At 40.6% G+C, this 21,560-nt stretch overlaps 1 protein-coding gene across 2 annotated transcripts; it reads right to left on the bottom strand.

The window, feature by feature from the left end:
- Positions 1–5,952: 5,952 nt before the first annotated feature.
- Positions 5,953–17,599, bottom strand: LOC125509568 (uncharacterized). 2 transcript variants are annotated; one of them, XM_048674561.2, is made up of 18 exons: positions 17,293–17,599; positions 16,941–17,114; positions 16,127–16,308; positions 15,528–15,633; positions 14,523–14,599; positions 13,861–13,948; positions 13,067–13,256; positions 10,203–10,329; positions 10,038–10,118; positions 9,499–9,600; positions 9,264–9,359; positions 9,044–9,118; positions 8,548–8,667; positions 7,968–8,096; positions 7,425–7,502; positions 6,935–7,021; positions 6,495–6,581; positions 5,953–6,391 (listed from the first exon to the last, which is right to left on the bottom strand). In XM_048674561.2, exons 1-18 carry the CDS (start codon positions 17,345–17,347, stop codon positions 6,341–6,343), a joined length of 1,905 nt encoding a protein of 634 aa, XP_048530518.2. In that variant the 5' UTR covers positions 17,348–17,599; the 3' UTR covers positions 5,953–6,340. The 2 variants fall into 2 exon arrangements, 1 of the variants encoding a protein (XP_048530518.2); XR_015604856.1 differs by lacking the exons at positions 5,953–6,391; positions 6,495–6,581 and having other exon boundaries at positions 6,933–7,021; positions 7,288–7,502.
- Positions 17,600–21,560: the final 3,961 nt, after the last annotated feature.

The following is a 21,560-nucleotide window of genomic DNA, read 5'->3' as shown; positions in this document are numbered from 1 at the left end:
GATGTTTGCAGTGAGTTATCAGCTTTGTTGTGTATATTATCTTGTTGCACAAAAGTTATCGGGGTATGTTTTACAACAATTTTCATTCCCTCGATTAAGAAATTACCGCGATATTTGTATATGAGTTATCAACTCTCATGTGCGTGTATTATCATGTTGTTTACACATGAGTTATTGGGAGGTATTTTTTAAGAACATTTTTCCCTGGTCAAAAAGTTACCACATCTGGATTAAGTAATTTATCAGCTCTGTTGTATGTATATTACCATGTTATTTAGACACAAGTTATCAGGGTATGTTTTCAACAAACTTTTATCACAGGGTCAAAAGTTACCGTGGTGTTTGTAGTGAGTTATCAACTTTATTGTGTGTATAATACCATGTATGCACACAAAGTATCGGGAATATGTTTTCCAACAACCCCCCCCCCCCCTCAACGGGTTCACCTAAGTATCAGGTATGCATTGCTTCTATTACCATGATATTCACGCAACCATTATCGAGGTTATATTTTTCAACAATTTTTCCTTGGGGTCCAAGTTATCATGTAATTACCATGATGTTTATACAGAAGTTATCGGGGTATATTTTTGACAACTTTTTCCCTTGAGGTCAAAGTTAGCCTGGTGTTTGTGCCTAAGTTATCAGGGTTGCCATGCAGAAATTACCGTGTTGTTTACACACAAATTACCGGGGAGATGTTTCAATAATTTTTTCACCCCTGGTCGAAGTTACCATGACATTTATACGTAAGTTATCGGGTCCCGGTTCACAAATTATCATGCCATTTGCACAGAAGTTACCGGGGAATGTTTCAACCCAAAAAATCCCTAATGTGAAGTTGCCATGATATTTACAATGAGGATACATGGGCAAGGTATACAACCCGTTGGTATATGGGAGACTACAAGACAACTTGAGAAATCCAAAAAAAGAAAAAGAAAAATGCTTTTTTTGGCTCATATGAAAGTGAAATAAAGGTTAGTTGTCATATTTCTACTTATTAGACAACAATCAAGGCAGGGCCAGTTGGTTAATACACTGATGCTACATTGTAGGGTAGTAGATTCGAGTCACACTTTAGACAATTACGTTTTCAATCCCGATCTGGACGTGGGCTGAGCTGGCGTAAGGGGCTGTGCGATCGAAACCTTGCTATTCACACAGAAAAAACTGGGGGTATATTGTATTAATTTTTTCATGTTAAAGAAAGGTTACCACGGTGTTGGCGTGTAATTTATCGGATCTTATATTTTAACAACAAAGAATCTTTGATGATCTTCCAGAATTTCCATGATGCTTGTACGTGAGTTATCAGGTATGCAGTGCGTAAGCAAATTTATACGGAAGTTACCGGGGTATGTTTCAACTACTTTCCCCCCGGTTCAAAGTTACCATGGTAAGGGTACGTAAGTTATCACTTCTACTTCTACTTTCATGTTTGAGGTCGTCTCTGATCATTTTTCTCTCCCTGGTGGCTGGAACCCTAGCCGCCGCCAGGAGAGGCCCTCTTTCAGCGCCGTCCTTCGACGGCTCCCATTCGCCGGCGACCCCAGTTGTCGGTGGTAGGGGGGTCGCCGGATCCACACGTGTGAATTGTTTTTACTTCCTTGTAAAGTAGATTCTTAGGTTGTTCATCATTTTGGCTTCGGCGGCGACGATGACGACGCTGAATAAAGATTCTTCGGATCCTTCCTTGACGAGGCCATCGATCCTATGGTTGGGGATGGATTTGGAAACCAGTCGGTTCAAGCAAGGATGGCGTGGCGGCGGCGCATCCTCGTGGTGGACCTGTGTCCTCGGGCTCCGCCGTTGCGACGACGTTTGCTCCAGCGTCGGCGCGGAGCTTGGGAGATAGTCCCGGAGCGGATGCAGATTGTGGTCTGTATCGACGACATCTGGAAGATGGAACGTGTGCTAGGTTCGTGGTTCGTGAATGGAAGGTATGGTTTCCTCCTTCTGCGTCTTACGTGGTAGGGTGCCAGATCTGAAGTTCGATGACGTGTCCGGAGTGCTGTCCCGGTCTGATTCGTTCAACGGCAATGACTTCACTTTTGGTGAGCCACCTTGAAGGTCCGCAAAGCTGCATGTCAGCAATGGAGCTGCGTCGAGCTCGGGTGAGGAGTTGATCTGTTATTCTTTTCTTCGATGGATGTCGTGGTGGTGCTGAAGGCAGGTGACGAGCATTGGTGTCAAGCTCGGAGATGTTCTGCTATCTTTTCGGTTTTGTCATGTCAGTTCTTACGTGACTTGTATTTAGTTCTTTATGATATGAATGAGATACGTATTACTATGCAAAAAAAGGTACATAGTTATCAGGTCAACTTGTGTAAATTACCATGATTACCATAGTTTGCGCACCGGCGTAAACTGACAGGTGACAGAAGGAACGACGTTCACGTCGCGTGACTCAAAAACAAACGGCGAGGGATATGTTCGATTTCGTTTCAAAAATAAAATGATGCACCAAATAAGATTTTCGATGGTTAAATAGCATCGTGCCATTTTCAAAGTGTAGGAAATTAATAGAGGGGTGTTGGCTATTAGGATGAGGTTTACTAGCAGAAGAGCCCGTGCGTTGCAATGGGAGAGAAAACATAACACACGCTCTTAAATCAATAACTATCACTCAAGACCACAATAGGTCCATCTTTTTTATTTTTGCGATGCATCATATTTGTGTTGCCGCTTATCCTTCTTCTCACCCTCGCCGACGATGGCCTCGGTGTTCACACAAAACAACAAAAAATGTGTGTTGAATATGATTAATCCTAAGACGTCTCTCTCTCCCTCTCTCCTCCCTCTCCCTCTCTCTCTTCCTCTCTCTCTCTCACGCTCGCTTGCTTTCTCTCACTCTCGCGATGAGAAATCTGTTGTTTTCCCTTGCGACATTTTTCCGAGGTATGCATGTGGAGTTATCGATGTTTCCTTTTCCGCATATGCTTATAGTGGGGTGTTTATTTGCAATCCGGATCGCCGCCGGTATGAAAAAAACGAATCTTGCGCTATAAATTATAAGTTTGCTTCCATAACAATATTTTAAAAATATTTAACAGGTAAAATTAGCATCATATTTAGATTCCACACTTTTTTCTAATAAAATTTCATATATAATATGTTAAAATCAAAGTTACGGTTTAAAAGATACAGATAATTTAGAAAATCATTTGGTTTGACTCAACTATATTCCAAAATAATATTTAAAAATACTTAACAGGTAAAAATAATCTCATATTCATATTCTAAATATTTTTCTAATCAAATTTCATATATAACATGTTCAAATCGAAGTTACGGTTTAAAAGATATGGATGATTTTAAAAAGCATTTGTTTGATTTAAATATGATCCGCGGATGAATTACCTAAAAAATCAGGGGGTGGGGGGGTTTCAAAAAATGTAAAATAACGGTTCGGATATGACTTAAAGCCGGGCGGCGGGTTGATTTCAAGAAAAGACATGGGTTTTGTGTAAAATACGAAAATAACGATTCGTTTTAACTTAAAACAAGACTGAGGGTTGAATTCCCTGAAATAGAGGAACTTTTCTAAAAAATGCCATGACGGACGAAAGAAACCCACTTTGCTTTATTATTAGGTAAAGATAAATATTTGCTATCATGATGGCTAGGGATCGAATCCCTCTTCCCACATAAAATTTGACTTTTTTTCTTGAATTTCGCAGATGAAAATCTCAAGGGAAAAATAACCAGCGTTCAAAAAATCTGATGTGACGTACGAATCAGGTCACGGGATCGATTTGTTCCAAAAAAATAGGGAGGAAAACTAGCGATCAAGTCGCATCGGGTCATGCAAAAAAAAGGAAACTACCCAACAAGATCGTGCGAAGAAAATTGGAAGGGAAATGTTTACACCCGGTGTGCCGGCCGAACCGTTGCGCCGGACGCACACGACGCGTTGGATCGAAGCAAATCTGTGTCCTGCGCCCTCTCCCAGATCCTTCTTTCTTTCTTCTCACTCCCCGGCGAACCACCACCGCCAGGTGAGCTCGCGCGGCCGCGCACGCCTCGCCCCGCGTCCCGCCGCTGACCAACAACCTCTCTCCCACCTCCCCCTTTGCGCCCCAGGCCCATCCCCTACTGTATTTTTGGGCTTCTTCGTATGCTCCGTGGTGCATAGATGCTCCTGCGACAGAGGTAACGGGACCGTATCGGGGCGCCGCGACGGAGGTGCTGGGACCGCGCCGGGGGCACCATGCCGAGCCATGCCGACGAGCCTCCATGGACGACCATGGTGAAGGTTGTGACGCCAACGAGTGGACAACGATGCTGGAGCCATCATTTTGTTTTACTTCAACCGGCGAAATTCAGAGCTGGAACCACAGCTGTTTTTTGTTGCAACCGATAAGTGAGTTGGAAACACAGCTGGTTTTTGCTACAACTGTATCATTTTTTTTGCTACATCCGGCGTCTTTATTTGCTACAATCTTTCGACGGTGTAGTTTGGCCGATGACGACAAACAACTGCAACTGGGAGATCAGAAAAGTTGCAATCCACGCCACGAAAAGGTACGACCGGCAATAAAAAAAAGCTACAACTATCAGACTGACGTGTTGCAACCAAAGACGGCAAACTTGTGGCCGGCGACAGTAGATAGCTGCAACCTACGACCAGGAGCTGCAACCGGCGTCCACTTTTGCTACAAGCTGCATTTTGCCCTGCTACCATCGGCGTCGAGTTTTGCTACAACCGGAATCAACAGTTGGAAAAAAGCTTCAACCGGCGATGTTTTTTGCTGCCACCGTTGATGAATTTTGCTACAACCTTTAATCAGGGGGTCCGACGGGGGCGCTGGACTGCGAGCGGCGAGGCGCGGGACTGCAAGCTGCCGGAGCTGCAACCGGCAACTGGCGTTGCCGGAGCCGCGGCCATCACCAACGAGGGGAGCTGCAACCCACGGGCGAAGTTTTTGCTGCATGTGGATCCCGACGAGAAACATGAGAGAAGACGGCGGAGACCGGCGGTGAGCGCGGCGACCGGTGGCGAGTGCGGCATCCAGTAGCGGGGGAGGGGGCGGAAAGAGGAGGTCCAGGTGACGGGGTGACGGCCGGCGGCTGGGAGAGAAGAGGAAGAAGGAGAAGGGAAGTCAACGTGGGGGATCGAACGGCTCCTAATTGCGCGCATCGAACGGCTAGGGCTGGACCGGCCGAAACTGTTCGGCCGGTGCGCCGGCGCCTAGCATCGACCAGATTGGAACGGGGAAATCGGGATCGATAGCACGAGCGTGAGCGAGCAATTCATATGTACCTGTTGCACAAAAAAAAGAACTAGCGAACGCAGCGCTCGGGATGCGGATGGGGCGACGGCCGAAGCGCAAGATCTGATTATGGGTAGGAATTTGGTGGACATGGTTCCACATGCATAGTTTATGAATAGTAAATTCAGAAAAATACTAAAAAATCTGAATATCTTTTGTAACATACATAGTTGACTCATATACTCACATACGAAGTTTCATGAAAAAATGACATCCATGGTATTCTAGACAAAAATAACAAAATCGATGCTATTTTAGAAACCATTGTTTGCTGAATAGTAAGGACCTGATTGTATTTTCTTCACTAAGGATGCCCACAAGTATTAGAAAACTTCACGCATGAGTAGAATGATCGACCAGTTTGATAATCCAAAATTTTCAGATTGTTTTGAATTTTTCTAGTGTTTGTTTTAAATTTAGTATTCACCTGGGTGCACGTGGAACCATGTTCACCTGTGTATTTTCGAATCACTATAGCTTACATTACCGTATTGTACTTGCTCTGTGTATTTTCGAATCATTATAGCTTACACTACCGTATTGTACTTGCTCTCAGACGATAAAAAAACATAGCATTTTGTGAACTGTACAAAAGAACATTTCGTTTTAAAACATCAGATGTCAGGGCTATGATGCCACGTGTATCTTTGTGTCCACATAGTCAGGAAATATTCCTAGTTTCCCAAGTATTTTATTACGCTCTACACGTGCTAAGCTATCATGCAGAAACATGCATGCCAAGTTGCCAACATTACACCATCGAACATAACACTTTATTCAAATAGAATATGATCGCCCGGGCCAGTTAATGTAGCGGATCTCAACTTGATTGCTCTTTCATTTACTCACATCGTGCTACAAGTATATTGCTACGAACAAACATGCTCATATATAACAGCACTGTGGCGCTGAGAAATATAGTGGTATATGGTTCGCCAGATAGACATGAAAATAGTTGGAAGAACCTCAAGGCTTGTAACCTACACATTTATCGCAGATCACTCTGCATTTTCTGTAGGTATCATACTCTGAGATCTTGATATTGCAGCTCATATATGTGTAGACTATAGCTTAGCCAGGGTCTGACTGTATGCTGGATCCATGCAGACAACCACCTGAACAAGTCCCAAATTAAGAAGAAAAAAATGTAAGGTGAAATACAACTGCCAAGAAAGGCATTCCTGTAGTTATGGGTTTATATCATGGCAACGGCGGTACCTTGCCAACGCTCCTGCCAGAATGGAGATGTTCTACTGCGTCTGCCACAGAAGCAACACCTACGAACTTCTTGGGGTCAAGGGAAACCTGTTGCATGCCGTGAGCAGCAAAGTAAGTTAGAACGAGAGAAAAACAAGAGTAGTGAAAATGGAGGGGCAACAACTAATATTAATTCAGTTAACAGCTGGAAAGTACGAAGCATCAGCATTCTGGTTAAAAGTAGGCAACGTGGGAGACTGGAATGCTGCGTATGCACCTTTTTCATTGCTTAACATAATATTACCGCGAAACGTATTTATTTATCAGGCTCTGCTTTGCGTGGCTTGCTGAGGTTTCTGCCCTGTTACCTAATGCAGGTCCTACTTGAATTATTCAATCGAGAGATATCTGTCTGGTTACTGACATTTGGCGGACTGCCATCACAGACAGAGAACACATACCTTTAACTTCCCAGACGCATGCAGATCGAAAAGCTTGTCAAGGTGTTTTTGCCACAGATCGGCATATTGAATCAGGAAAAATCCAGCCTGAGATCGTAAAGGAAATTAAGAGCTCATAGTTTTGAGTACACTACAGAAGAACTACATGTTGGATGCAGATTTCTATATGTATGACTCAATGTCTGCCCACATATAGTTTGTGACCACACATGTAATTTTGAGCAGGTGGGAGTGGTATAGTCACAGAAAGTTGAATGAGGTTGCTTCATCTGTTGCTGTGCTAACCAGAAAGGAACAAACGAACTCATGTTATCTTCGGATCAAATGTGTCCAGTGGAAAACAATATTTTTACCAGTGTTGTGGTTCGTTCAGCTTTAACTTCAGTAAGATTGCACTTGCTTGATTTCCTCATGACCAAATTATTAAGCAGCAAATATATTGCAGTGCATGCAAACTGAGTAGTTCCAGTGTTCTACTGCATACACATACCACAGTTTGGCTCTTTCCAAGAATCTTCTCACACAATCCATAGTAATTCCGTGGCATCCATCCATCCTTTCCTTGATACTGAAAACATCAGTTACTCTTCTCAGTACACTTATATCAATACAGTACAAACAAACTGCAAGTTCCTATCAAAACTAAGTACAAGGAGAAAAAGGATAATTAACAACGATATATTAGGTATGTATCAACATAATCATAATAGATCAACACGTTCCCAACTGTTGATGCAGATGCATAATCGATTGATTTCAACATTCAGTTTGTTGCGGCACTTCAGCTACTTCACTGATGAGTTTATGCAAACCGCTACTCAACTGCTCATTTGTTATAAAATCTATGAAATATTCTCTTTGGTGAACAACAACAACAACAAAGCCTTTTAGTCCCAAACAAGTTTGGGTAGGCAAATATTCTCCTTGGTGAAGCATGGAACAAATGAAACATAACCTATTCCCTCTCTGAAGTTGGCATTCAGAGTGTTAAATAGGTAACTGCAGGTTCAGAGAATGTCAAAAATATACATACCTGAGAGATCATACCAATTACAATGAGGCGTCCACGGACAGCAAGTGCATTCAAACACAAGTCAAACATTTCAGCGCCTACAGATTCATAAACTATATCTGCACCTCTTGGAAACTCCTTTTTCAGAACCTGGAACGAAACACTCATTAGTACCTAATTTTTTCAGTCAGGAAACAATTGCTAAAATTATCAAGAAGAATAAATAAAGGATTAGTGTAGTAAATTATAATTATGACCTAAAACATCGTATATTTGTTTACAGAGGGAGTAAGTTCAAACTAATCATTTCGGAGACACTACTATTATAGTAAACATTCTCCAGAGAGACATTAGATCATACATGTAATTCAAGCATTCCCAACACACATTCTGCATTATAAGTAGAGGTAGGACACAGCCTCGCAATAGGAGGATATAATGAACTAGACAATATATTTTGAACATACTGTCAAAGTACAAAGATAAAAAAAGAAGATGCTACCAATATGAGCACAACACACAACCACACATGACAGCAAAATTGCATCATTTGCATGCAAAGCGGTAGAAGTATGAAAATTAAAACTGGAAGAAGGCATACATCTTTTATCTTTTCATGTTGGTAGTTGATGACTCGATCAACCCCTAATGAAGCCAGAAGTGCAGCTTTATTCCCGCCACCACATGTGGCAATAACCTTGTTGCCAGCTAGTTTAGCGAGCTAGTGAAGTGACGGAGAAAATATCAGAACATACAGACATGGATCAGGGTAACAAAACATATAGCACATAGAGCAAAAAAAATCACAGATGATGACTTGCCCATGTCCTAGAAATATCGTATTCAATGCAAGAAAAGCACATGCAAGGGGCCAAAACATGCTCCAGTGGCAGTGCTGGCTAATCATGAAAGGCAAACTATATGTTTTCCGAGTGTATGAAATAGTTATCCTGTGCAAGTTCTTAAAGGGAAATGTGGATAAAACATTACTATCCTGTTTTAACGCCTAGATAACTATGAAGTAGACGAGCAACTGAGTATTGCATCAAACAAAATAAAGTAACGATGGCATAAAATAAAAAATGCCATCAACTGACCTGAACAGCAAACTGTCCTGTCCCACCAGCAGCAGCTGTAACTAAAATAACTTGTCCGGATGTCATTTGACCTGACTAAAGGGTAACAGAAAACAACCCAGACCAGACCAGACCAGGAGGGAAGTTATATTCCAGAAGTGAACTTAAGTTCTGGTGATCAAATAAGAGCTAAAAACACAGATGGTGTATGACAAAAGTGGTAACTGCATAGCAAGATAACCTTTTCAAGAGAAATTGAAGCAGTCAATCCTGATGTTAGCATAGCAACTACTTCGGGGTCTGATCTTGGCACCAGAAGAAGATGTTTGGCTGGAACCTTTTAGCAGGAAATTTTGAAGACAGAGGTAAGTATATGGAAAAGTAAAAATTCAAAAGGTCAGAAATGATTTCATTCAAAAGAGGGCGCAGATTAGGTGGTAATTTCTTCTGCAACAAAAATACATAGACTGCAGTACCACTGTAAATTCGGCATAGCCCCCAAAGGTCATAAGGGCCACAGCAGTGCCAACTTTGATATGTCTCACCGAATCTCCAACAGAAGCAACAATTCCCACAGCCTGCGTATATTGGTTTTTATAGATAAGATACATTAAATTCTCCTGTAAGAATGTAAGAACTAATGCAGCAACACCATATCAAATCGTTAGAGGTGCAAGCTGGTTTGATGGAGGCATATTGCATAGGCATGCCAATGTTCTCGGTTTACTCTACACCAAGAGTAACTGTTTCCCACCTAGCCGATCAAGAGTGAGCACGTTATCCTTGCCCTTCGGGGTCAGCCATAGTTTGTGCCATCATGTAGTTGGATGTCATACCAACAGGCTGACAACTCGGCTGTCTTAGAAAGTTCTTTTCATGCCGGCACAATTAAACAATCAGAGTCATTACAGCACTCAGGGGAAATGACAAGAATGGTGTACTTTTTTTCACAGAACATCTTCCTACATTGAAAATGCTTTTAAGTTCAAAATGGACATATGGGACCATCAGTTACCTCGAAACCAGCATCAAATGGAAGGTGTGCAGAAGCTTCTTTAGCATTACCACTGAAATAACGGCCAGAAGTGAAGTTCACCTGAAACAAGTCACTAACATTTCTGACAGTTCGGAAATAGTAAATCAAAATAGAAGCAATTGAAACATATATGAAAGGACTTACGTCACTAGCATTTACACCAGCGTATATTATTTTAACAAGAGCACTATGTGGTTCCATGGGCAATCTCAGCCGCACACGATCAATTCTTGTAGCATTGCGGAAATTATGGCTGAGCGTGTGAACCGTTCTACAGAACCATCATGAAAAGACAGACACTATTAGTAGCAGACACAATTTTCAATATCCATACAAACATTCTACCATGGTAAGAACTGACAGGGCTGTGCTTTGACGAAGTTAACCTACCATCTATAAGATAACTTTCAGACCAATGAGGATATTACACATGTAAAAAGAGACATACTACTCTAACCCCCCCCCCCCCCCCCAACACACACACAAAAGCGGTGGTGGATTAAGAACATTGTGTTTGGAGAGGTACAAGTGTTGTGCTCTAGTCTGAACCTTCGTGAAGAAATCCACCAACCGAAGTTCAGAAGGCAAATGTTGAAGTGCAATCAATTAATCCTGCACACAAGACCACATGAAGCGCATTGCCCACCTTTCTTCATTAACTTGCGCTTTTGGGTGAACTGACCAGTACATGCAACTTTACATGACATCAGATCTGGATTTTTTTCCCCGCACGCACAACTCGTGCTCTCCTCTCATCCAGATTGGTTTCAGTTTCTTTTCTTTTCCCCTGATCAATTTCTTCGAAGCCGGGTCTTGAACTGAAGACTCTTGGCTCTACCATGTGAGAAAATATGCAACTTGTATTTCTACGAGGCCATAAGCTAAGTTTATGCACGTAAATGTGTGGTAAATATACAGAACCCCCCTTCTAAAATGGGCACATTAAACAGCTAAATGTAAAGTATTATACAACTAACAATTTGGAGCTGTAGGAGGCGATGCATAATAAAGATTTAAGAAATTGGCATGCATATCATGTCCAAGAAATGGACTCGCATATTCTCTACTACAGATGTTAAAGTATGTTAACTGGCCAAGATTTTTTAAAGATGCAAAATGGCTGATAAATTATTCAGTAAAGGGACAGCAAATCTTTTTTTTAGCAGGAACAGTAGGGAGAGACGGCGCATCTGATAAAATGAAATATCCTGAATTTTTTGGGAGTTCAATTTTTTCTAAAACAAAAAAGCTAAGGGTGTTGCAACATAATCTTATATTATATTGTATTTATTTTTGGAGTTGCTCAAATCAATATCAAGTCGTTTGGAGGAAAATAATTTCCATAATATCCTGAGTCGATTTAGTATTTTATTTGAGTTCATCTTGTCTATCTTTTTTCACGGAATTTTTACAAAGTCATTTGTTTTTTTCCTCTACTGTTATTTCCAGTGCAGTAAAAAAATATTCTAAAAGTTAATATTATATTGATTCTCTCTCTCATTGGTCTTGGACACGTATGTACCAAAGCGTCTCTCTATTCTCTTGTTTTTTTCTCTTTCTTCCTTTCCCTTTCTACTCTGGACAGCCAGTGCAGCAATTAGGCCCATTCCAGCGAGGTGCAGCAGCCGCACAGCCCACTCGGCCAGCTGATCGAGCGAAGCGTCTTCCACCTCCCGCACGCACTTACATAACAGAAACGTCCATGGCTGCCGCCTCATCTACTCCTTGCGCCATCACTTCTAGGCCTCTTTACTCCTTGCCATCAACACAACACAAAAATTATGCCCCATCCAACCACGAATTCATTCAAACTAATTGTTCCACGCATAATGGTCTTAATCCCAGGCAAAAAACTGATGCATCGAATGCCAGCCGTTGGCATTCATCACTTGATCTCCCTCTCCCGGCCATTATTTTCCAAACCACTCACATCACTATGTTCGTCTGGACCTCCTCTATAAAAACCAACGAACATAGTGACACGAGTGGTTCGAAGAATGATGGCCGGGAGAGGGAGATCAAGTGATGAATGCCAACGGCTGGCATTCGGTGCGTCAGTTTCTTGCGTGGGATTAAGACCATGCATGGAACAATTAGTCTGCATGAATTCGTGGTTGGATGGGGCATAATTTTTTTGTGTTAATGATAAGGAGTAAAGAGGCCTAGAAGTGATGGGGCAACAAGTAGATGAGGCGGCAGCCATGGACGTTTTTGTTATGTACGTACGTGCGTGCGGGAGGTGGAGGACGCTTCGCTCGATCAGCTGGCCAGGTGGACTGTGCGGCTGCTGCACCTGGCTGGAATGGGCCTTGGGCCTAATTGCTGCGCTGGCTGTCTGGAATAGAAAGGCAAAGGAAGAAAGAGAAAAAAAAACAAGAGAATAGAGAGACGCTTTAGCACATACGCGAATGAGATAGACCGACAACAAGCAAGGTAAGGAACGTGTTGGGTCCAAGAACCAATGAGAGAGAAAATTAATATAATATAATATTGATTTTTATAATAAACTTTGACTACAATGGAAATAACAGTAGAGGAAAAAAATCAAATGACTTTGGAAAAAATCCGTGAAAGAAAGATAGACAAGATGAACTCAAATAAAATACTACGAATGACTAAATCGACTAAGGATATTATGGAAATTATTTCCTCCTGTCATATGCTAAATTAATTTCAAGCGACTTGGTATTATTGAGCAACTCCAAAAACAAATACAACATAATGTAAGATTATGTTTCAACATCCTTAGCTTTAAAAAAAATTGAACTCCCAAAAAAAGTCAGGACGTTCATAAAATCATACCCATCAATGCATAGCTGCAGTTTTGCAAAAAAAGTGCAAACAAAAGTTTGCTCACTGTCTGCTTAAGGGATCAGAGTAGTGACTTTAAGCATTTTAGGTATGGATAAAAGAACAAATAGAGTAATACTGACACGTTGCTGTTTCTTTGTGAGGATATTTGACAAGTCCTTAGAGAAATATGGATAGAACATAGCAGGATTACTTACATCTTCTCGAAGAATTCAGGTGTCTGGATGCTGGGGAATCTATTCTTTGTTACTGTCATTTTTGACTTTGTGGCATACACCAAATACTTCTTTTCTTCCTCTGATGTTGGCCAGTACACCATGCCTCTCCTTTTAGATATCCAAAGGCAGGCACCAGCCTTGCTCTCATCTTCTATAAGCTCAAATGCACCTAATCCAAACAGAAGACATCATATCCCTTCAGATAACATGGAGAAAAAAGTTAGAGCATCATAGGCAAAAGATATAGACCTATATATAAGTAGGTCCATAGATATCAAAATAGTTTAGTAGGTCTCTAAGCTTGCACAGTGCTACTTCAGGCAGGAACTTGAGGACTGCACTTGTAGAAAGGTAGTGAAGGCAGGAGAGCAGTACCTAGTACCGACCTGGCACATAGGGCTGGCATAGCCAAGGGACTGATTATAATAAAAGATAAAACATATGTAATTTAACAACTCAATGCTTTGAGTTAAACCTATTTGGCATTCAATTAAACCTGCATTTTTTTAGTTCAGGAACACAAGCAATATACTTTACAAGTCTAGGAACACGTCAGTTATTTCCAAACTTAGTTAATAGTTTGTAATAATGGATGCACATGTTTCACACGGAAAAACAACACAACCATCCATGTTCATTTTCATGATTTCATCATCAATTAAAACACCCGGTCTCAACTTATCTAAGGCTAACTGTAACCTGTAATCCTGAGACACCAGATGTAGGCAAAAATATATTTTTTGATTAACTGAACTATGTGAGAAACACAGTACCATTAATAACATCCTCCATCTTCAAAAACCCACCAAGCGCATCTACTAATACGCGGTTTACTTGTTCTCCCATATTTGTTTGGACAAACTGCATACACCAGTCCAATATATTTGTTAGAATAAATAATAAGCTACTATGTTTACGATAAATATAAAGTTATCATGACTTGCAGCATCTAAAATATGCTCCATCTGTCATCAACTACGAAATGTGGATATCAACTCACTAACATCAGCTAGTTTTCGCAGATGGAACAGTGAATAAAATTGGTCCACACAGTCATGCTGTTTGCTTTTAAAAAACTGAACTATGTACCATTCAAATTTAACTCGGCTAAAGAACGAAAATTGTACAAGGTTCTAATTGTGCATGGGTCATTCGAAAAGAGCCCTGGTCAGGGCCCTAAAATGGCTCTGGCCGACGACCTTACAGTGAGCAGTCACACTGGCTATTCAATCTAAGTTTTCCCATCCGCACAAATTTATGCAATGGAAAATGCAATGCACTGCACAGTACCACTCTCGGTCAAAAATATGCTCACAACTGTAGCACAGAAAAATAGGCACGGTCTGAATGTAAGTACAATAGTGCGAGTCAATAAGTGAGTATGTCACAGATACAATGCTAAGTATTTCTCTTGCCTCATGCAAATTATTAATACCTCAGGGCAGATCACATTGACACGAATGCCGTGCCGTTTTAATGGAGCAAGTGATCTTGTAAACATAATCACACCACCTGCAGATGAAGTTTGAGGTCATATTGTGCATAAAATAGATCATACATTATATAGAAGGAACACATAATTAGTTTGTAGTAATAGTGCAGCTGATGTCAACACGGAGCACTTTACATAGCCAACATGAACTTATGTACAAGTTTTGACTGTTAATAAATGATATGTCTAACTTACTGCAAAAGCAATTTCAGTCTGCCTAGTGCCTACAACACATACACCTTTTTTTAACCAATTAGCAATCTCTGAAAGAAAACACATATTAAAGCAGCTAATTTAAAATTGAAAAAGGGAATGCTACATTTTAACACAGAAGCAAACGAGTACATCAACTCTCTGCAGTCCACTTTATAGTGTAGATATCCATGTTCATACATGCATATTAAGATGGCTGAAAAGATTATCGACTTCTACATCGTATATATACATAGTTCACCAGTTTTTTTAGCAGATTAACAGGGGCTCTGCAAAGCTGATTTAGTAGAGCGTTGTGGAAGATAAAAGTAAAATAGCCCATCCCCAATGAAGTTTATTTCTTTCGGGAGGTCATTTCTGATGAAGATTCTAAGGATATCTTTGATCATTACTTACTCGTTAACTTGGTTCAAGAAAGGAAGGCACAAAACTAAGATACACATACAGCAAAAAAAAAAGTAAGTTCAAACAATTGCACTAAAGAGCAAGATCGATTTTACAAGGATGACCTGATACCGGAGTTTATAGCATGTTTATTTTAGTACGACATGATGACTTATAATCACCTTGATTACTATTTTTTAGGAGTGTATACCTTCTGTCACTACAATACGAGCCTACGTTTACCTTCACTAAATTTCAAAAAGAGAGTCAACACACCACATCACAGCTTACACATTACAAACAAAGTCACCATTTTAAGTACATTTCTTAATACAACGAAGAGAGATCAACCTTTTGTCCCACTATATATGGGTTCATAGTGCATAGGGTATAAGCCAGCAACTGAACCAATATTTATTATGGCACCAGGCTTCTTCTGTGCACGCATCATTTGAGTCTGCAGTGAACAAATCCAACCATAAGTAGTGTACATGTGCAATTTACAGGGAGTGATATTTCTCTTGCTCTTTGAACCATAAGTAGTTTGCAAATAACCATTCGTGCAATTGATATTTCTTTTCAAATATTGCACTAATAAAGAATTCAAACTCCATGAATAATGCAAGCCTGATTGTTTAATCTTCATTGGTTCAAAGTTATATCTTGTCTCTTGCTCTCAAGGAAACCCGACATGCAATATGATGACAAAAAAGGTATTATGCCTTCCATCCTCCGGTAATGAAAACATGGGAGGTAAATCCAACACTTTCTTTTCTCCTAAACAACCGCATCAACAGAAATTGTAGCCCATACACATCTCCATAATGCTCTACCTAAGTTAATAGATGGCGGACAGTACCAGCACTCTGTTACTACAGATAGTTTGAGTTAATAAATAGTACTAAATTAACTTGAAAAATTTACTCAAAAATTGTCAGCAGGGGACTTACTGCAATGCGAGTACCATCAATAACAGCAACAAGGTTCACATTTACAGCACGCCTCCATGTCTTGGTTCCATTGGATGTATCATCATAAACTAAGGATTTGTTGACAAATCCAGCACAGTTGATGCAGACATCTAATCCACCATACAAGTTTACATGTTTCCCAAAAGCAGCAGCAAGAGCATCTAGACATAAAATCAGTGTGACCATAAGATCATGGCAACATAGAGGGCAAGGAAAATTACACTTTCAGTCAATCGTCAAAACCATAAGGCAAGTAATCTGTTTCAAAACATAAGGCGAGTGATAGAATGCCCATGAAAGAATAAATCCACCATAACAAAATGACCTGTTGGAAAGCAAATTGAGGTTTCATGAGAGCACAAGAAAGCAATATCTATATTTAAAAAATTATGTGATGCCAAATTTATTCAGGAACAAATGTATGCAAAAAAAAAAATGTGATGCTTGAAACAAATCTTATGTTTGTAACATTGTGTCAATGAAGTAATGAGCTATACTTCCTTTGACGCTTGAACAAATTATCGAATGACATTAATTACGCTCTACCAGTGTAATGCCATTTGACGCTTGAACAAATTATTGGATGGCATTAATTATGATCTACCAGTGTAATGTCATTAATGACTTCAGTTGTGATGTTATGTTAACTGTTGCCTCCAATTTCTAGCAAACTGCGTTGGGCAAAAGCCAGCCTGAACCCTTTTTCATTACAGCAACATAGCCAAGCTATAAGTTTGGATCAAAAGTTATGTTGTAGCAGGCCAATTAATTGCTGCTACCTGCTTCCACTTACCTGCATCAGTAACATCACACTTGATGAACATAGCATATGGAACTTTAGAATCTCCATGAATCTGGCTGCTTCCCTTTTGAACCAATGACGCAACTTGTCCTCCGTGTTCTTCAGAGAAATCGACGACAGTCACAAATAGACCCTTGTGCGCAAGAGCAATGCAAAGCGCTTTCCCTTGAAGAACAAACAAGGACAGTTAGACCGTGCAATATATCTAGCGAAATCTCTTGTTCCACTACACCAAATCAATTTAATTGTGACTTTTGAGGTATGTAATAGGCAAGGGTGTGAAGCCCAATCCGGCCACAGAGAACGGAACGCGACTGGCATTGGCAAGGAGGTGTGTCCTTACCAATGCCGGAGCCGCCGCCGGTGACGAGGGCCGACATGCCGGGCTCCAGCTTCATCGCGGCGGCGCAGCGGAGAGGCCGACGAGGTCCTGTCTGGGAATAGCGGCGGAGAAGGCAAGGAAGGCACGGAGTGGGGCGAGGGTGGGGGACCGGGGAGGTACTAGAGTAGGGGACCGCCCGGCCGGCGGAGCTGCCGAGACGGGGACAGGCGGCGAGAACGAGGCGCCGCGGCGGCGCGGGCGGCGGCCCCTCGCTCTCGTTAATCTCGCCATGCCTCGCTCCGCTTCTCTTGTCCGTTTGGTTTGTTCCGTCCGCGAGACGGTTCGTCAATGTATCCGTTTCCTTTTTTGTTAAGGGGATGTATCGGTTTCCTGGTCTGGGCTGCCTACAACCTGGGCTGATTTTTCGTAGGGCCTGGGCCGGCAATATCTTTATGGGCTTACTCTAGGAAAAAGTCCAAAATAAACCAAGTTGTAGACGAAAGCTAAATCAAACACTAAACTTTGAATTCCGGAGATTGGTACTCTAAACTTGTAATTCCAGTCTATTTTCGACCCAAGACCTGTTTGGCACACCGGGAATACAACAATCCCGGCCGGGATAACCAGCTACTCTCACGGACAAGAATTTGGGCCGACCCACTATAACACAAAAAGAATTCATGAAGTTTAAAAAATGTTCGCACATTTCTAAAATTGTTCAGAAGTTAAAATATGTTCATGTTTTATATGTTCGGCACGAATTCAATTCATTTTGTGTTTTTAAAAACATATTTGTAATTCTGAAATTCTATTCGCATTTTAAAAACTGTTTACGGTTTCAAAAAAATTCACATTTGTCAAAAAATGTTCAGAATTCCATTAGTTTTTCACATGCTATGAAAAATGTTTCGGATTTTCAGAATTATGTCACAATTTTTGAATAATGTTTTTGGAATTTCATAAATTATACCGTAAATAATGTTTTTAAAAAATGTTTCAGATTATTGGCCGCTCACTCGACTGGGCCGGCCCACCAGATATAAAGCGAGTTTTTTTCCTTATCACGCACCATAGAAATTATTTCTTTCTTTTTCTTAACGCGCAATGTAATAATTCCAAAAGAGAAAAACCGTGGATTTAAACTTGGGACCTGGCAGGGTTGACCTGATTTGGTTAGCCACTACACCAGACGACTATGACTTATAATAAGAGGCCGAAAATATTTAATTTGAAACCAAAGCGTCAAACTTTGAAAAAAAATTAGGGGCAAATAAGTATTGAAAACGTATTTATTTCTGAAATCTTCGCACCTTTTATAAAAGTACGTTTTTGAAAATTTCGAATACTTTTAAAAAACCAACAACTTTCAGAAAGAGAACACCTTTTGAAACATAAACATTCTTTTAAACCAGAAAAAAAATTAAAGTGCAAACACTTTTTGGAACATAAATTTTTTATGAATCCTGAACAAAATTTTAAAGTGTGAACACTATTTGTACAATGTAAAAAAATTTGCGTGTTGTAAAAAAATGTGTCATAACCTTAACAGAATATACGTGACATGTGTTTGAAAAAAGTGTATGCAAATTTAAAAATGTTGAACCATGTAAAAGAGTGTTCGTGTAGTTTTGTAAAATGTTTATTTTCATTAATAAAATGTATGACATGTATTTGGAGAAATATTACCATGTATTCAAAAAAGTTTTGAAAACAGTTAATTAAAAAATGTCCATAATGTATTTGAAAATATCAAAAGTTTATCAAATATTTAATGTGTGCGTTAAAAATGTACATTCGGTACTGAGAAAAAATAGACATGTGTAAAAATTTAAAAGAAAAGAAAACATAAAAGAAAAAATCTAAGAAAATACAAATTAGTACGCGCGCGTGAGCGACTGCGCTACTGGGCCGGCCTAATTCAGCAGATCCCGGCAAATCCTCTAAAGGTTTAAAATAGACCGGGATTAGAGAGTTTGGTGCGCTGATTTCAGGGATTGAGAGTTCGGGGTTTGGTTTAGCTTTCCCCTACAATTTTAAGGTTTGTTTTGGACTTTTTCCCTTACTCTAGACGACGGAGCTGCACATCACACACTGCCGAGCCACCATAAACTAATGAGAATTTTCCCTAAAAAAAACTAATGAGAAATAAAAGTACTCCCTCTGTGCCTCCTAGGTACTTTTCTTTTCCTTTTCGTGAAACATCTGGCATGTCGATTGCTGATTACTTGATTGAATGCCATGCTAGTTTGCTTTAGTTTATTTGTCTTATTAAAGCATACACATTGATGATAAATTTACTAGACGTACACAACACCTTATGAGCCAGCTCAAAATATTTGCCATATCTCCTACGTATTTCTTAGTTGTGTTAATTTTTGCTTTGTAATACTTACTGAATGGTCAAATGATTTCTCTGCAGCTGCATGCCTGAATGCGGAGCTTCTTTGGGCAGAATCAGCTGCAAGTGGGAAGAGGAAAGGTAGTGATAATGAAAGTTTATGGTGGGCGGTGAGGTGGATTCTTGCTCGATTTCATGGGGAGTTGAGAGTTAAGCTGTGTCTCAAGTTCAAGATGAAATGCTTGAGCACGCTCAAAGCCTGGAACAAGGGCTTGGAAAATGCTCAAATAGTGTAAGTTTTCCTGCATGTTTTCCGTTGTTCTTTTTGACTAAGATGGTTGAACCTATCATTCTGTTGAGGAAGGTTGAAGATTTGCCGAACTGTTTCTTTGGCCATTTGTTCTTCGTAAGGAGCTCACTCTGCCGCTCAAAGATGCAAGTAACTAATTGGTGATGATGGCAATGGCCTGGATCTATTGGCAATGCTGATTAATTCCACTAGGACGCAAATTATTTAGAATGGCATACACTCCTACTCTCAGTGATCAACTGATAATCACGTTTTTGTTGAATAGTGCACATTTGCAATGCTGAAGTAGCTTTGTAGCCTATAAATTCTGATTTATTAAACGAGGATGGCAGACACTAAACTTAGTCCTAGATAATATTTGGCCAGGCTGCTGTATTTTCATTGCCCCTCTTGGCTTTCTCCTGCGGGAGCGCTAGAAAGTCACAACCTGAAAATTCTTTCTTTGGGAGGATTAGAGGAGTTTGCATCATTGTTTGGTCGTGTCAATTCTGATCTCATGTACTGGCTGTCTTAGCACTTACACGGTCATTTACTTGCTTACCTTGCAGGGAGCTTTGATGCTTGCAGATTTGTTTCTTTTCAAGCTACATACGGCTTCAACGAGAATTGCATTTCTTGTTCCTGGTGGATAAGTTGGAGAAGCGGAAGCATATCTGCATGATTCTGAATCTATGTTTCTGAAGTTGTCCATTTTGTTTGGCTGTGAATTAAGTGCATTATGATATGAAAGATGGGAGCCTTCAGTTTCTATTATATAAAAACTGTAGGAGCTTGTAATATAAGAACCTTCCGTTTCCGCTCGTGCCTGTAGATGGCTTTGTATTTGCAAACTAACATGTGGTTGGATAGTTAGAGGGACAGTGATATCCCAGTCCACCAGGGTTCAAGTCCTAATGCTCGCATTATTCCTGAATTTATTTCAAGATTTTTGGCGAAGCGCGTTCAGTGGGAGGAGACATTCCCGTCGACGACGAAGCGCTTACAGTGACTTTGAAATCTCAAGATGATATGCCGACTCAGTCTCTCGAAGGTGCTCATAGGATAGGGTGTGTGTGTGTGCGCGTTCATAGGGGTGAGTGTAATTTACCCCCTCGTTCCTGGGCCTACATGTGGGGCTGCGGGCTGCGGGCACGCTGCTCTTCACAGTATGAGCACTGAACACTTTGCTTTGCGTCAATTACTGATCTCCACTCTTAGTCTGTTCAATTCTATCGAGGTTGATCAATAGAGGCAAAAGTCACCTGCATATCTGCTGTGCAGGCGACCAGGGCAGCATATGCAGTGGTTCAAGTATCATTCTTATTCTTTGTACTTGGTATTAAATTCATGCTTCAGCCAGTTCATCTACAAGTTCAAACTTCCAAGCATCATTCTTTGTACTCCCTCTGATCCAAAAAAAGTGTAGTTTTTGTACAAAACTGCAACACTTTTTTTGGATCCATTGGTACTGGCTTCAGCCAGTTCAACTAAAAGTCCAAACTGCTGAAGAAGATTTCATTTGGAGCAGCTCTCATGCTTAGCTTTCATCTAACTTTTTCTTTTTTAAGGAATCAAAGAGCAAAAGCTCACTATATGAGCGCGCGCAAAATTTTCTTACACCCAACACAAATTCTGCACAAAACATGAAGTATAACGCACCAC

Source organism: Triticum urartu, chromosome 5A (genome assembly GCF_056163025.1).
Source record: "Triticum urartu cultivar PI428250 chromosome 5A, HENAU_Tu73, whole genome shotgun sequence".
NCBI lineage: Eukaryota > Viridiplantae > Streptophyta > Magnoliopsida > Poales > Poaceae > Triticum > Triticum urartu.
Note: the sequence above shows the minus strand (reverse complement) of the source record. Positions and strands in the feature narration are given on the sequence as shown.

Excerpts from the sequence above, each read along its gene's own strand:
- LOC125509568 (XM_048674561.2), bottom strand. The coding sequence starts at position 17,347 with ATGAAGCTGGAGCCCGGCATGTCGGCCCTCGTCACCGGCGGCGGCTCC. Across the intron at positions 15,634-16,126 it reads TTGATGGTACTCGCATTGCA|ACTCAAATGATGCGTGCACA; the intron begins GTAAGTCCCCTG and ends TGTTCACTGCAG. Across the intron at positions 6,392-6,494 it reads CTGGCAGGAGCGTTGGCAAG|GTGGTTGTCTGCATGGATCC; the intron begins GTACCGCCGTTG and ends GGACTTGTTCAG.